At 33.6% G+C, this 14,774-nt stretch overlaps 2 protein-coding genes across 4 annotated transcripts; one reads left to right on the forward strand and one right to left on the reverse strand.

Moving 5' to 3' along the window:
• Positions 1-6,815, forward strand: LOC109360760 (SPX domain-containing membrane protein At4g22990-like). The gene is made up of 11 exons (XM_019605852.1): positions 1-102; positions 206-259; positions 879-999; positions 1,677-1,988; positions 2,164-2,277; positions 2,602-3,056; positions 3,609-3,910; positions 4,699-4,883; positions 5,255-5,445; positions 5,971-6,104; positions 6,424-6,815. The coding sequence occupies exons 2-11, from the start codon at positions 207-209 to the stop codon at positions 6,660-6,662; spliced, it is 2,106 nt and encodes a 701-aa protein (XP_019461397.1). The 5' UTR covers positions 1-102; position 206; the 3' UTR covers positions 6,663-6,815.
• On the reverse strand, positions 7,327-13,337 carry LOC109360761 (digalactosyldiacylglycerol synthase 2, chloroplastic). Of its 3 annotated transcripts, XR_002109215.1 has the most exons (6): positions 13,172-13,337; positions 11,377-11,766; positions 10,779-11,045; positions 8,786-9,135; positions 7,513-8,069; positions 7,327-7,461 (listed from the first exon to the last, which is right to left on the reverse strand). XR_002109215.1 is itself a non-coding variant. In XM_019605853.1 (5 exons), the coding sequence occupies exons 2-5, from the start codon at positions 11,656-11,658 to the stop codon at positions 7,565-7,567; spliced, it is 1,404 nt and encodes a 467-aa protein (XP_019461398.1). In that variant the 5' UTR covers positions 11,659-11,766; positions 13,172-13,337; the 3' UTR covers positions 7,327-7,564. The 3 variants fall into 3 exon arrangements, 2 of the variants coding, with proteins under 2 accessions (XP_019461398.1, XP_019461399.1); XM_019605853.1 differs by having other exon boundaries at positions 7,327-8,069; XM_019605854.1 differs by lacking the exon at positions 13,172-13,337 and adding an exon at positions 13,013-13,152 and having other exon boundaries at positions 7,327-8,069.

Genomic DNA, 14,774 nt, shown 5'->3' on the forward strand with positions numbered 1-14,774 from the left:
TCTGATCTAAAATAGTGTTCAGGTACCAAAATCCATGATATTGTTGCCTTAAAGTATTGACCTGTAAGAGAAAAAGAGAATTACTACTTCAGACACTATCAGGTTTTTGCTTCACTTTCAATAGCTATATAATAATACTTCAATAGCTTCATATTCTTGTGTTTTGTTTTTATGAGTCTTAACTCTTGTTTTTTGTTTGATTTAGAATGGTTGGATTTGGCAAGAAGTTGAGAGAATCACAGATTCAAGAATGGAAAGGGTAGGGTACACATTTTATTGACACCAAATCTTTGATTGTGAAATTTCATGGAGAAATGAGTTCATTACTTCCTTGACTTGACCTCTATCAACTTATTAGTATTTTCAAATATATAAAAGGCGGCTAATGCACGAGAGTCCCACTTATTGGGGTTTGGGTATGATAGATGTATATAGTTTTACCCTCACAAGTGGTTATGCTATTTCCGAGATTAGAACATGTGATTTCATGGTCACTAACAAACAACCTTATCATTATGCCAAGTATTTTTAAGGGGAGAGAGCGTTGTTCCCGGGGTTAAAACCCCGAGTCTCATACTTCATGTCTCATAACTCTATCAGTTGAGTTGAGTTGACTCTTGTAAGGACAATAACAGGGATTGGTTGTCATGTTAGAGATAACATACTAAGATATTCTCAGGAATCTCTATGGCTTTAATGCTTTATGGTGATCATTGATCAATAGTTTTGAGATTTGAATTAGAATTGTAAATTTCATGTTTAATTCTTGTTCTTTTGTGCATCAGATTTTCATCCTTTTTACATGTAGTGGTAATAATATTTTCGGATTTCGCCAAAGTGAGTTTTAATTCAGGCAACATATGCTTTAAAATTTTCAGATATTACATCAATTATAAGTTAATGAAGAAGAAAGTCAAGAGATATATAGAACAACTTGAGGTTGGAGCACAAAATCACCATAATGTTATGAGGGACTTCTCAATGGTGCTAGACAAGCAGGTAATTGCATCTACATTGCCACTTATTCGATTTGTAAATATAATATAAAAATGTTTCATTTGGATTAAGATCAATTAGTCTGACGTAACTCAGTCGATACGGCTGCAGGACATAAAGTGTGAGTACATCGGTTCAAAATTGGCAGCTCCATTTTTTCATCACATTTTTTGTGTTCCTTTTATGCATTTGTCGAACAGGAAGTGATGCATTGACTAATGCTGCTTCATGCTATTCTCTAACTCATATCTACCACTAAAGATGCTTAAGGATAATCATAAATGACATTTCTATCATTGTTATATAGTTGGAAACAATATTTTTTTGGAAATATAATAAGCAAGTCTTTATTCTACTAGGTGGGGTCGGTTTTGTTTAATAGGAATATAGAACTTTATCATCGGCGATAAGGAAAAACCAAACCAAACGTAGCATTCTCTATGTGTAGTACTTGACCCTCTTCTGATATTCCCTCAAATTTTCAACTTTCCATGTAAAGAACATAACTTGTACTTTAGGAGTTGATTTACAAGAATGAGAAACAAGAGGAAGAGGAAGAGAGTGTGTGAACAAAATCATACTCAATTACGAAAGTTTGAGCTTGAAAAACTTATTAACCATAACATATCTATATAACAGCAATAAATCATGAGTACTTTTTCCTTGCTCTTGAATTTCAGATAGAAAAAATTGTTCTATTTCTGCTTGAACAACAAGGAGTGCTTGCGCATAGGCTGTACGATATTGGAAAAGAGCATCGTTCTCTTTCAGAGCAGCCGAATACTATAAACATATCTGAACTCCGAGAATCATATAGAGATGTTGGACGAGAACTTTTAAGGCTTCTTCATTTTGTGGAAATGAATGCTATTGGTTTGAGAAAGATATTGAAGAAGTTTGATAAGCAGTTCGGCTATAAATTTACTAACTATTATGTCAAGACTCGTGCAAATCATCCATATTCTCAGTTAAGGCAGGTTTTCCGGCACGTGGTAATGTTCCTTGAACACCAAATTATTCAAATTTTAATTAAACTCATCTGAGTCTGGTCTATTATCATGTTTTCATTTTGCGATGCTAATGTTACAAAATACAAGATGGATTCTTCTTTCTTTTGTCGTGCGCTTTATTTGTTAGATGCAATATCATGTTATAGCTTCTTTACAGGGCATTGGTGCTGTTGTTGGAGTCTTATCGCATAGTCTGGCCGACCTTCACGATTTACAACATTGCCAAGAAAGCTACATTTCTATATATGACCAGCCTACTTATGCTCATCACGTAAGTTCTGGATCAATAAGCATGATAAAGCTAACCAATAAAACCTCTGAAATACTAACACATCGGAATTAGGATGTGTCATGTGTACTATAAGTTTCCCTTAAAAAATTTAGTTAAATCCTGTTTTCGCCTGCTTAGTCATATTCCTGACTTGAATTTCTCTAATGGCCAAAACCAACATTTAAAGGTCACATGCAAGATTTCTGTAATTATTATTTTGAAAATTTCGGTTAATAATTTTAAGTCGGTTTTTACAACAGTATCTTGTTTTACAATTCATAATATCTCAACTCAGCTATATGTTGCAATACTTGATTCTTGCAGGATCCTATTATTGTTTCTATCAAAGTAGCTGCAGACAGGTTATCATACTCAACAAATTTTCTCCAGTTTATGGGAAGACATGCATTTACCATGCCCGAGGAGCTACCATCTCAATCCGAAGATCATATTTTTGATGAAAGATATCATTTCATTTCACTTCTTTTGAACTTGGTGAACACATTTATGTATATGGTCAACACATACATTATTGTTCCCACAGCCGACAACTACTCTATGAGCCTCGGAGCTGCAGCATCTGTATGTGGTGTGGTCATTGGGTCAATGGCTATTGCACAAGTGTTTTCTTCAGTTTATTTCAGTGCATGGTCAAATAGATCATATCTAAGACCACTTATATTCAGTAGCATTGTTCTTATAGTGGGAAATACCATGTATGCATTGGCTTATGACCTGAACTCAATATCGGTTCTTATTATCGGACGACTTTTCTGTGGGTAAGCTACTTCTTGTCACTCTCAATGCTTTAGCTTTTCTATATGGAAAGTTTATCCTTTTTATCACTAGAAAAGAATGTCGCATGTAAAACAAATAGCTCGTTGATCATTTCACAGAATTAGCATGATTCTATTTTCTCATTATGGACTTACCTTAGTAGTTAATCAAGGTAAAGCTACTTGAGATTCTGGTATTTTTTTCTTCTATAAATTAGAGTAGCGTGTGATTATCCGAATGTGTTTCTTTTACTGCAACATATTATTGTGGAAATAGAAAAGTACCATATTCTTAACTGACTGAATACCTAAAAGGTTATTATAGATATTATGGCTCATAAAAGTGCTGCTTAAAGTTATAATGTTAGATGCATTTAAGTTTACTGTATATGCATCAATGTACTCCTCGGCAGAAATATTGTTCGGACCAATAAGGAATTATAACAGGGAAAATTATGTAGATTCATATTGAATGCCTTGATTGTTTTTAAAAAGGAATTACTACCTTTTGTTCAATTGACTTCATTGATGAGGCTTAGCATATTGGCATTTCAGGTTAGGTTCCGCGAGAGCTGTTAATAGGCGTTACATCAGTGATTGTGTACCATTGAAAATCCGAATGCAGGCTTCGGCAGGTTTTGTTAGTGCAAGTGCTCTAGGAATGGCTTGTGGTCCAGCTCTTGCTTGTTTATTACAGACTAATTTCAGGATTTACAAGTTGTCCATGAACCAAGACACCCTACCCGGCTGGGTAATGGCCTTCGCGTGGCTTGTCTATCTACTATGGTTGTGGATTTGTTTCAAGGAACCTGCTCCAAAGAACGACGAAAGTATTGTTGCATATCAAGCAAATGATGGTACGTTAGCAACTTTGCTTGTACTTTTTTGGTTAATGGAAGTCACTTATATTTATTGTCCTTTTTTATTCCGAAAAAAGGAGGGTGGAGTTAAAAAGTGGTCGAGATCGGTTTCCTATCAACTTTCTAACCCTTCTGTTTGATTCGAAGTAGGCTGCATATGCACGAACGATATTGTTCGTCCTTGTTGCATTAATATGACAGAATCTTTGGGATTAACTGTACTCGTATCATCACAGAATCTTACATTTCTTAACACATCAGCCTCCATTCAGAATCTTACATTTATTAAGAAGATCATTAACTTATCTCCTTGTTCATTCCTTACTTTCATAGCTCTACCTACCATGAACTTGATCTCCCTAGGCATAATGTTGGATTTAACAACCTCCTTCGCGTTGAAAGAGAAAACGGAAAAGAAATAGAAATCCAACATCTTACCTTAAAGAATGTTAGATCAAGTTCAGCAGAGTGATCCAACTATATATCTATATATACGTCAGTGTCACATAAGTTTCGCGTTTGAAGCAGGGTGTCATCATATTTTCTCCGGTTACAATGATATGCCTATACAATGAATATATACATCAATTGTATTTATTCTAACATATCTCATGCCATTTAGTTTAGTTCTAAGATTCCATACTATAAAATCCACTTTACAATCTCACTAAACTCAAAAGGTAGAGGCTCAAAGTTCGGATGAAGTTCCACTTCTACCGTGCAGCCAGCAATTTGTTCTAAGCATCATTCTGACTTTTTTCTTTTTTGCATTCTGTCTTGAATAGTACCAGATGTACATGTTGTAGTAGAAAATGGGCATAGACAACCATTACTAATGAAATCAGAAGTGAAGGAGCAGGATGGAGATGGCGAAGAAGAAAATGATGATGCTGAAGAAAGTTCCGAAGAAAATCAGAAACCAGTGACTTCTATTGTTGTGGCATATAAGTTACTCACACCATCTGTGAAGGTAAAGAGCCTATACCATGAATTCTATTGCTTGGAATTAATCACTTATTACTGTATTTCGATGCTTATCCGATTGGTTAGACATAACCTTTATTAATGGCATCATTGTAAGGTTTTGGAAAAAGATTTGCAAATCTTAACAAATTCTATTTTTGCTTTCATGTTTTATTAATGTTTTTGTATACTTAGTTTTCAGCAATTATGTTATATTGTGTGTTATGGTTCACTAGTAGTTTATTTCTTCTCTCTATAACAATTAATAGAAACTTAGTTACTCTCCTTTTTCTATATGAAGTAGCCATCTTATTCTTAGCTATATTTGTATGAACTCTTATTCAATGTTTTGCACTAACTAAGAAATTTTGTTAACAGGTTCAATTATTTGTGTATTTTATGCTCAAGTACGCAATGGAAATCGTGCTCGCGGAATCAAGTCTTATTACTGAATACTATTTCAATTGGTCAACTAGCAATGTGGCCATTTTCCTTGCATGCCTTGGTCTTACAGTGCTTCCTGTAAATGTTGTTATTGGAAACTACATCAGCAACATTTTTGAAGAAAGGTAAAACTTCAAGTGTTATTAAAGCAATTTGTCTTCTTTTATGTTATCCTCAAAATTATAGTTAACTTGTAATACATTTTTTCTTGTTAGTGATTAGTTTCTGTATGGAAAGTTAATTATATTATACATTAAAGAATATCATTCCTATCAATAATGATAAGATATCAAATCAAAAAATAAAATGATAAACAAATGGAACTAAATTATTAGTAGCAGCATTAGATCTCAAAGACATGATTTATTGCTTTAATTTTTGTTGTTACAAAATGTCTACATTTGCATTTCAATTCATTGTAATCCTTAAAATATGAATTTGGAGCAGTTACTTACTTCTTTGTATCTTTTACAAGCCCTTGGCTTCAAGAAAACTTGCAAGTTTTGCTCATAGGTTAATGCATTGCACATTTTTAAAAGGATTTATGCCATATTTGTAGTCTTCTATCTAAACTTGAAGAATGTTCCCTCTTTTACCTTTCATTTTCTAACATATTGCTTCTTTGCTTTCTGGTTGGCTTTTACTTGCAGGCAACTTCTATTGGTATCACAAATCTTGGTTTGCATTGGACTTCTCCTAAGCTTCCATATATTTATACCTTATTCGGTGACTCAATACGTCGGGTCGGCCCTGATCACATTTGTCTCTGCTGAAGTTCTTGAAGGTAAAAAAATTTGATTTATCATAAAGCCAAAGGATTACTGACAAGTTTGAATCAATGGTTGAAAACCACCCTGCTCGAACTATTCTGAGGAGTGGTGACGACGAAAATAGTAGAGTGTGTAACCACCATACAATAAGGCCTAATTATGATGTCAGAAAATCCACTTTTTGAAGATTATTAATAACAAAAGTGTTGCATGAACTAAGAAGTCACTAACTGCTAAATAGATTGGTGTTTCACATCTTGTGACCAAATTAGAAGGTCAAACTTTCTCCTTAAAGAACATGACCTTACATTTATGTTTGCTTGATGAATCCAGGAGTGAACCTTTCACTTTTGTCAAGAATGATGTCATCGAGGCTTTCGAGTGGAACGTTTAACGGAGGACTATTGTCAACAGAAGCCGGAACTCTAGCTCGAGTCCTTGCGGATGGAACAATAACAATCTCTGGTTATTTCAGTGAAAGTACACTCCTAAACACCACATTACTTCCTGCACTTGTAATTTGTGTCTCATCCATTATGGCCACATGCTACACTTACAACTCCCTCTACTAGTTTAACAGTGATTAGGCTTATTTCATGAACTGTATACAAATGATGCTGCAAACTGCACACTTATTTTTTACAAGTTATTGATAATGTTGCATTAGATAACTTTAGCAGACACTTGTGAGGTTAACAGTGTTATGTTTTAACATCTTTTTTCATGTTTTAACATCTTTTTTCATGTTTTCACTGCATATTATAGTATAAAATCTCCCTTGTAGAAGAAAGTGCTTTTTCTAAGATGACTCTTTTCTTTAATGTTGAATTGCTTCAATCAGATAATTCCCTTCAGCAAGGTCTCGAAAAAATAATATCAGCTCTATCGGAAATGACAAAATAAATAGAATCATTGAAAATGTAAAACTAGATTTATAGACAGTTTTTCAAACATTCTACTTTCTTTGAGGAAGTGACAAAAGGTGTTAGAATATTACTAATTCTGATCCTTTTTATTGAAATAATAATGATTTCAATAAATTGTTTCATTAAAACTAAAGTTATACAAAAAAAATATGAAATTAGACCCTTAAATTTATGCCTCTATCAAATTAGTCCCCAAAGATCAATGTACTTTGAATGACAAAAAAAATTTATGATCTAATCACTTAGGTGTAATTATTAATTGTTCATTGGATTGGAATTGAAAGCAATAAACAATAGGGAATACAGAAGATGAAAATGAAATAGCCATGCCATAAAATTGAGATTTTCCAACATCTACAAACAAATTTTTGCCTTGAACATGGTTCTAAACATATTAATCTTCTAAGGGGATGCCTTCTATACATATTTATTCCTAGCAACAAACCTTTTCACAAGTAACAAGGTAACCATTTTGCATATGCATACCATTCTGAACCTGAAGACCAAAACAAAAAGTAATTCCTATGCTAACATCACAGCATTCGATATTAGTTTTTGTCTTGTTTACTCGCAGCATCGGTCAATCCAAGCTCCTTGCGTAGCTGTTCATCCGGCTGCAAGCTTCCTGGAATAGCACCGAATATTCTTCGTGATACTTCAAACCCAGAAGCTACATGATGTACAAATGCCGATGCATCCTCTACTGTCTGTTGCAAGTTTAATGAGGTAGACATGTAGATGGAAGTGCTTCTTGACAATCTTCTCTCATATGGCTTGTCGAGTTCAACAGCCTTGAGAAACCGTTCGGTGGCAGCCTCCCAAGAAAGGTCATGTCTCTCGGCATCAGTAAGCTGGGCAGGCTCTTCAGCCAGTGCCTTAAGTGTGAGTTTAACAAATCCATCACTGTCATCATATGTCCAACAATTTGTGAACTGCTTAAAAAAGTCGTTCGAACAGTGGTTCGCGCACACGATTATTTTGCCCATTGCTAATGCTTCTGCTGTTGTTGTGCAAACCACATCTGTTGTGCTTGGATTAAGAAACAATTTGTAACTGAGACACAGGAAATCAATTGTTAACATATATATACAAGTTCTCATCAATACTCTGTCAGCGATCTTTCATTTCACAACTACCCAAAAAAATGAAAAGGTTTATCGAGCAACTGGCGAAGATTAGAGGAAAAAGGCTTAAATGTGCTCACTTTCCTGATAATCAGTACTGATATAATGTAAAATTGCAAGATGTGATCTATTTAGCTGCTTACTGACACATTCGTTCCGGTTGTTTTCATAGTAAAGAATCCTCAACTTCGAAGAGACATAAGATTTCAAACTGTTGAGACTACGAAATAAATAGAAATTTGTCAAGATAATTAAAGGATTCTATATCTGAATAGGACTAATATATGATTATCAAATCATATCATATATTTACCTTTCTGATTTTATTTCCATAAAATTAAGGAATTCAGGTATGGACTCTTCTACTATAAATGAAAAGGCTGAGTGCATACAAAAATATCATATAACAAGTCTGAATCAATTATTCTTATTTTCAGCTAATAAACATGTATTTTTAACTTGACTCCATTGCTTAAATCTTATGCAATGGAATAAACAAATGCACATTCCCATTATCCTTTTCCTTCTACTCCAACCTATTACCTATGCACCACAGGCACATCTTAATACCAATAAGATAAACCTTGTGTAATACATCATCAAACTGAAATGAAATCCGAACATTATCTGAGCAAAACAACTTACTCATGAAATAGAGAATCAGCATGATCACGAGCTGGGTGAACTTGAATTGCCAGCTCCAACTTTTTCGCAGCATCTTGAACTTCATCTGAGTCCTCTCCGCTACCAAATAAATCAACCTCAAGCTCAGTTAATTCCTTTTCATGATCACGAAGAAGTTGAAGCAACTCCTTGTAGCCTTTGCTCCATACCATCTTCCCAATAAAGTAGGCACCTTTGGTAAAGGCCTTATCTCCATTCTGTTGTTGATCCCTCTTTTTCTTGCCAATCTCAAGAAACTTTGGATTAACTCCGTGAACGTTACAGACGATGGACCCGTTGTAATCCTGGGTGGCAGCAGATAGTCGAATTACCTGCAATTTTTACAGCCAATTAACTCCAGGAGAGCGAGCATTCGTAATATTGTGGTCAGATGGAATAGTAAGAATGAAATCTCATTTGTCAAGAAGCTCATATTAACATATCTAGCTTTAGCACGAAAAACTACAACCTAGACAACAGCTTCATGTTATCTTATATTAAGTATAGGTTTCACCCCCTCACAAATGAACACACCAAAAAGCATCGTTGAAATATTGTCTTTTCCTAGCCAGCTCGTGACACAGCCTAAATAAAGTGTAAAAGAAATGGAAGTACTCATAATAAAAGCAATCAATGATTATTGATAATCAATTGTGGACTAATTGAACATTCTGTCTCACAAAGTAGAATACCATGAATTCTGAGCTCAGGCAATTGTAGTCTTCATTTTTATATCAAAGAAGAAATTTATTAAGATGAAGATGAGGGTTCTAATAGATACTGGTTCAGAATAGAGAGGTTAACATAAAGATTAGAAAATCAATGGAACCCAAAGAGAAGGACAAAATGGTTTACAAAAGTAGTCTCCGGGTTTTCAAGATCCTTGTCTCTCCCTCCACATTCCTCTTCTTGACATTCTGTCTCTATTCATAGCCGGCTGACTAATTAACTAACTCTAACTTCTTCACTAACAGAGACCCATTCCTATTTCTTCTGGTGTATATACTGTCCTAATTGAAGCCTGTTACTAACAAGTTCCTCCATAATGAGAAAGGAAAGGTTAATCAATAAAGAAAAAGACAAAACATCAATGATACAAAGCATCACAACCCCCTTTCACATCGGCTAGAGATACCACAATGATGTTATTTACCAAAAAGAAGTTCATCACCTAAGCTTATTCAGTTATTCCAAATCAGTTTATGAACCAAAGAAACCCTCCTTTAAATAATTATGTTATGCTCCATCTAAATGCACCAAGTAGCAGCATAGATTGCAAACCTAAGGCCTATGCAAAAAGCTCTCGGATATTTGCATTCTTTCAATCATTTATATATATTTTAGGTAGGACAATATGTTTATTATTGAGTACCAACCAGAAAATTTTATTTAATAGCATCACCTGCTAAACTAATTGTTAGCAGATCCACTAACAAGATGACCATGATAGGAACTGGATCAGAAATTACGAAAGAAATACTGAAACTGTCGAATAATATTGTTAGACCCTTCTCCACACCTGGAACAATGGGAAACTAGGCTCGAGAAGAGAAAGGATGAACACGCAAAGTTACCTTCAGAACTAGACAGAGAACCTGACCTCTCCCTCCAAAACTATCTATCTCACTCAATGCATCAATCTCTTTCCTTCCCTCTACTTATATTCCTTTTTCTGATCAATCAATGATACATCTATCAATTTTAGTTAACTAACTGCCGTATCTACAGTGTCAAGTAAATCTAGCCAACAAACAAGCCTCACCCAGCTGATTCATCGGGCTCTTCAATATTTTTCCTTCCAATATACTTTCCTATTTTTGAGGCTGCTACTAACAAAGCACTCAATTCATCTTTGCAAATGAAAACTCAAGACGTAACAATCTCAGTTTTATCTTCATTTACTGTATAGTTAAAGCCAATATGTCAAGGAAAATACTGGGTATGTGTTATTGTCCCTGAGGATATAATAACTTACCTTGTGACAATAGATACCAACAACCCAATTGTTTAAATATTTCAGCAAAAATGATGCAAGCATTCCATTCTTCTCTCGCTTCACGTATTCCAAATAATTTGTGTGAATGATTCCAATAACTAGCCTGAATTTAGTCTTCCATCTTTTCCCATGGTGATACCATGTTAGGTGCTCAGGCTCCTCTAGAACAGCAATATCTGCCTTTTCATCGGGGATAATTTCTGAAATATCTCCAACAGCAAGAATGCTCCTTTTATCCTTAGAAAACTACATTATGAGAATATCATAAATTAGAAAATCATAATAATAAAAAACAGAAATGGGAGGATTCTAAAGCCGTCTGGATGCTCCAATCTATGCACCAAAAAGCTTGACAGAAAACATATTACTATTAAAAACTAGTGATGGAAGATTACAAGTCCCCATTACAACTTTATTTACGAACTGTTTTAATTAAGGTAACTTTTCTTTAAATCACCACACATGGACCATGGTCTCCATTTGCACATGTTCATATGTCTTTGTTTTTTCTGTGTGCTTGCAATTATTCCTGTCAATGGAAAATGTGTAAACATTAAACAAATAGAGAAATTATCACCTTTCCGGGATAAAACTGTATGCTGAAACCAGGTGTAAATCCAACTCTCTCATCAAGCCACTGACGGATAAACTTTTCATGCTCCAATGGTGAAGAAAATGCAATATTGTTGGGATATACTAGCCCTTGATCTTTCAAAGTCAACCATGGGATAACCAAAGTGACATCCCTTTCCCCATCTTTAGCGAGATATGCAGCACGAAACAGAGGGTTAACAGCTGTTCCTGTCAACCATGGAAGGCTGGCAGTAGTAAAAATCGCAATATGTCGTTTCTTATTCATCTGATTGTTATGCTTAAAAGTGAAATCACATCATACTTCAGAACTCCCTTGCAGTGGAAAGTCGTCAACGAAATGCAGCTTCAGAGGAAAACTAAACGATTGCTTTAACTGCAACAAAAATAAACATTAGCCATATTCGAAACAACATATATTAGTGAAAAGAATACTTCAAATTTATCCTCGCCTCCCTTCGGAGATAAAAGTGACTTAGCAAAATTGATAAAACATGCAAATGTATTTTTTATATTAAGGGGAACATGGTGCTAAAAATCACCCACTGTGTGCAGGGTCCAAGAAGGGTCGGATCCAATATCGATTAAAAGATTAAGAAAAAAGACGGGCTAGTGCTACCCTGAACCATAAGCAGCAACCGACACCAAAAACATCAAAGGGGTCAAATTTTTATAACAATAGTACAATACAATGTTTTTTACTCAATGCTATCAAGGGTCTCGACTTCTCCATCCCATACATTCCCTGTCATGTTCTATCCAATGCTATGCTATCATAAGTTTGTTGCAGATTCCATACTGCTACTGATATTTCTCCCCGTGTATTCCATATTACAGGCATATTATCATTTGTCAACAACATTTTACCATCTTTTAGAGTGAAGAGTAAATCACATTTTAAAGCTTGAACTACATGCTCATAGTACTATCCTATAAAGTATAAATAATAGATAATAAGTGAAGATGGTTTCACACTTATCTTCTCCTTTCACTAATTCAATTATTATCTATTAAGGGTGACAAGCTGTTTCATTTTCTGTAATATTTTGTTTAATTTTCAATTCATTTTCCTTACTTTTTGTCACCCCCTTCTCGAGTTATGGATCCTCCCGCCTAGTACCTATGTATATAACTAAAAATGGGTGGACCAGTGTACGAAGCTCCCACCTAGTAGGATATGTGGAGAGTAAATATATGCACAGCCTTATATGCACAGACTCGACTGTTTCCAGGATTTGAATCTACGACTTTCTAGTCAATCGATCACTAAGTAGCATCTTTTTGTTGCGCCAATGCTCACTCTCTTCCCTATGTATATATCTATGTGTACAAAAAATATATGATGAAGAGAATATATGAATAAATGTTCTAATTTTTTTAATATCTATAAAAAGGAACATGTCTTAAATCAAGTCCCGGAATTTCTTTAAAAATGAAATAAATAAATCTAAAAAAACATTTCATGCATTACAGAACAAATTTGAGGAAATAATAAATATTAATCCAAATCATTCAACAAAAATCAACATTAAAAATCCCATTTTTCTTTCTTTCTGTTCACAAAGGATTGATCAATGATTACAAATTAGGAAACCCCAACATAAGAAAAAACCAAAACATACCCAATTGAACCTAACATAACCCTTTACACCCCTCTTGTTTTTTATAAGATTATAAACCCAAAAATCCAAACTTTACATCAAGATATTACATAACAACAGCAAAAGACATGATTTTGAAGGCAAAGAGAAGAGAAAATTGACATTAAAAGAAGAAATCACCTTGTATAAATGAAGAGAAGGTAGAAAATGTGGTGAGAAAGGGATTGTGAAGAGAGAAGTTTAAGGGAATTGAGTGGAGAAGCGAAATACCAAAAAAATGAAGAAGAATGAGAGTCCAAGTAAGAACGTAATAATAACCAATGAAATTGGGAACAGTTTTTTGACCAATCAACATCCAAGGACGAAATAGTCAATGCAACTTTAGATTCTTTAAATTATTATTAGTATTTTAATTCTAAAAAAGGACTACTAGCTTATGTAAATAGTTCTACAATAAACTGAACTAACTTGATATTCGTTTAAAATTTGATTCATTATTTAGCTCGATGAACTTGGTATTCATGAACAAAATGAGTCAAACTTAAGCTAGAAATTGAGGTAATTAAATAAACGAACCAAACTTGAGTTGGATATAATTCGACTTGTTAGGTTCATAAGCTTACTAGATATGTATATAATAAACTTATTTTTATATTTATTATAACTCATGCATTATTTTTATATTTATTGTTATTATATATAAACATAGTTATATTTATATATATTTATAAAACTTTTTGTAGTATTTTTAAAAAATTAATTAACTATTTAAGTTGTTAAAATGAACCAATTGAGATGAGTCAAACAGTTCGCGAACTTTAATTGAATCGAACTCAAGCTAAAAAAATAACTCGTATCGAACTCGAGTCTACTTGTTAGAATAGTCGCATATCTCGAGAATAGTTCTTTACCCAAAAAGTAATAAAATATCTTTGGTGGTATAAAAAATACTCATATTCAATGCTTAGGAAAGCTTGTCTAAAATGATTTTTTAATGATATAAATATAAGTTTAGAGATGACATATTTGTGTAACTCATTCTTGCATACAAAACTCATTTTTCACCTGAAAACAAGGATTTAAACTCATTTGATGTTCTCAAATGATATATTCTTTGATAATTCTCTTATGAATCTTCTTACACATAATAAAGTGACATATATAATAAAGTTTTATTTTGCGTATCAATGTTTGGTTTAATGACATGTCATTTTATTTTGGGTGAGAGAATATATTATTACTCTTGTTATTAAACTGAAAAATTAGGTGTGGGATTTTAGTCATTAAATGAAAAAACGGATCTAACTAATTTGTGTATACTCTCACCACTAATTAAAGTCATCCGTGTACTTTTATAACTCGGATTTTGGGAAATCGAAGACTTTATAAACATATCTTTAATGTATTTCATAACTTTGAATTTTTTCTTATATGAATTAACCTTCAAATAACCTGCGCAAACACATACTTGGGATCTAATTGTGAATAAATTATTGAATGAGAATAAAGGGAAGTAGAGTATGTATTTTATGACTAGTAAACTAATACTTATACTCAATTGGACTAAGGCATATCCAAAATTATTATTTAATATTCTAACCTCCTAGCAAAGTGAAGAGTGTAAATATAACTAAATATTGACAATTGTTATAATTGTTATACATAAATATTACCCTTGTTGAATTTAACAGGATTGGTAATGTTTCTTAGTTATTGGGTCTCCATATTTTGCACTTGTACTTCTCCTAATATCCATCTATAAATGTAAAAAAAACTAATTTTG

Source organism: Lupinus angustifolius, chromosome LG11 (genome assembly GCF_001865875.1).
Source record: "Lupinus angustifolius cultivar Tanjil chromosome LG11, LupAngTanjil_v1.0, whole genome shotgun sequence".
In the NCBI taxonomy this organism is placed as follows: domain Eukaryota; kingdom Viridiplantae; phylum Streptophyta; class Magnoliopsida; order Fabales; family Fabaceae; genus Lupinus; species Lupinus angustifolius.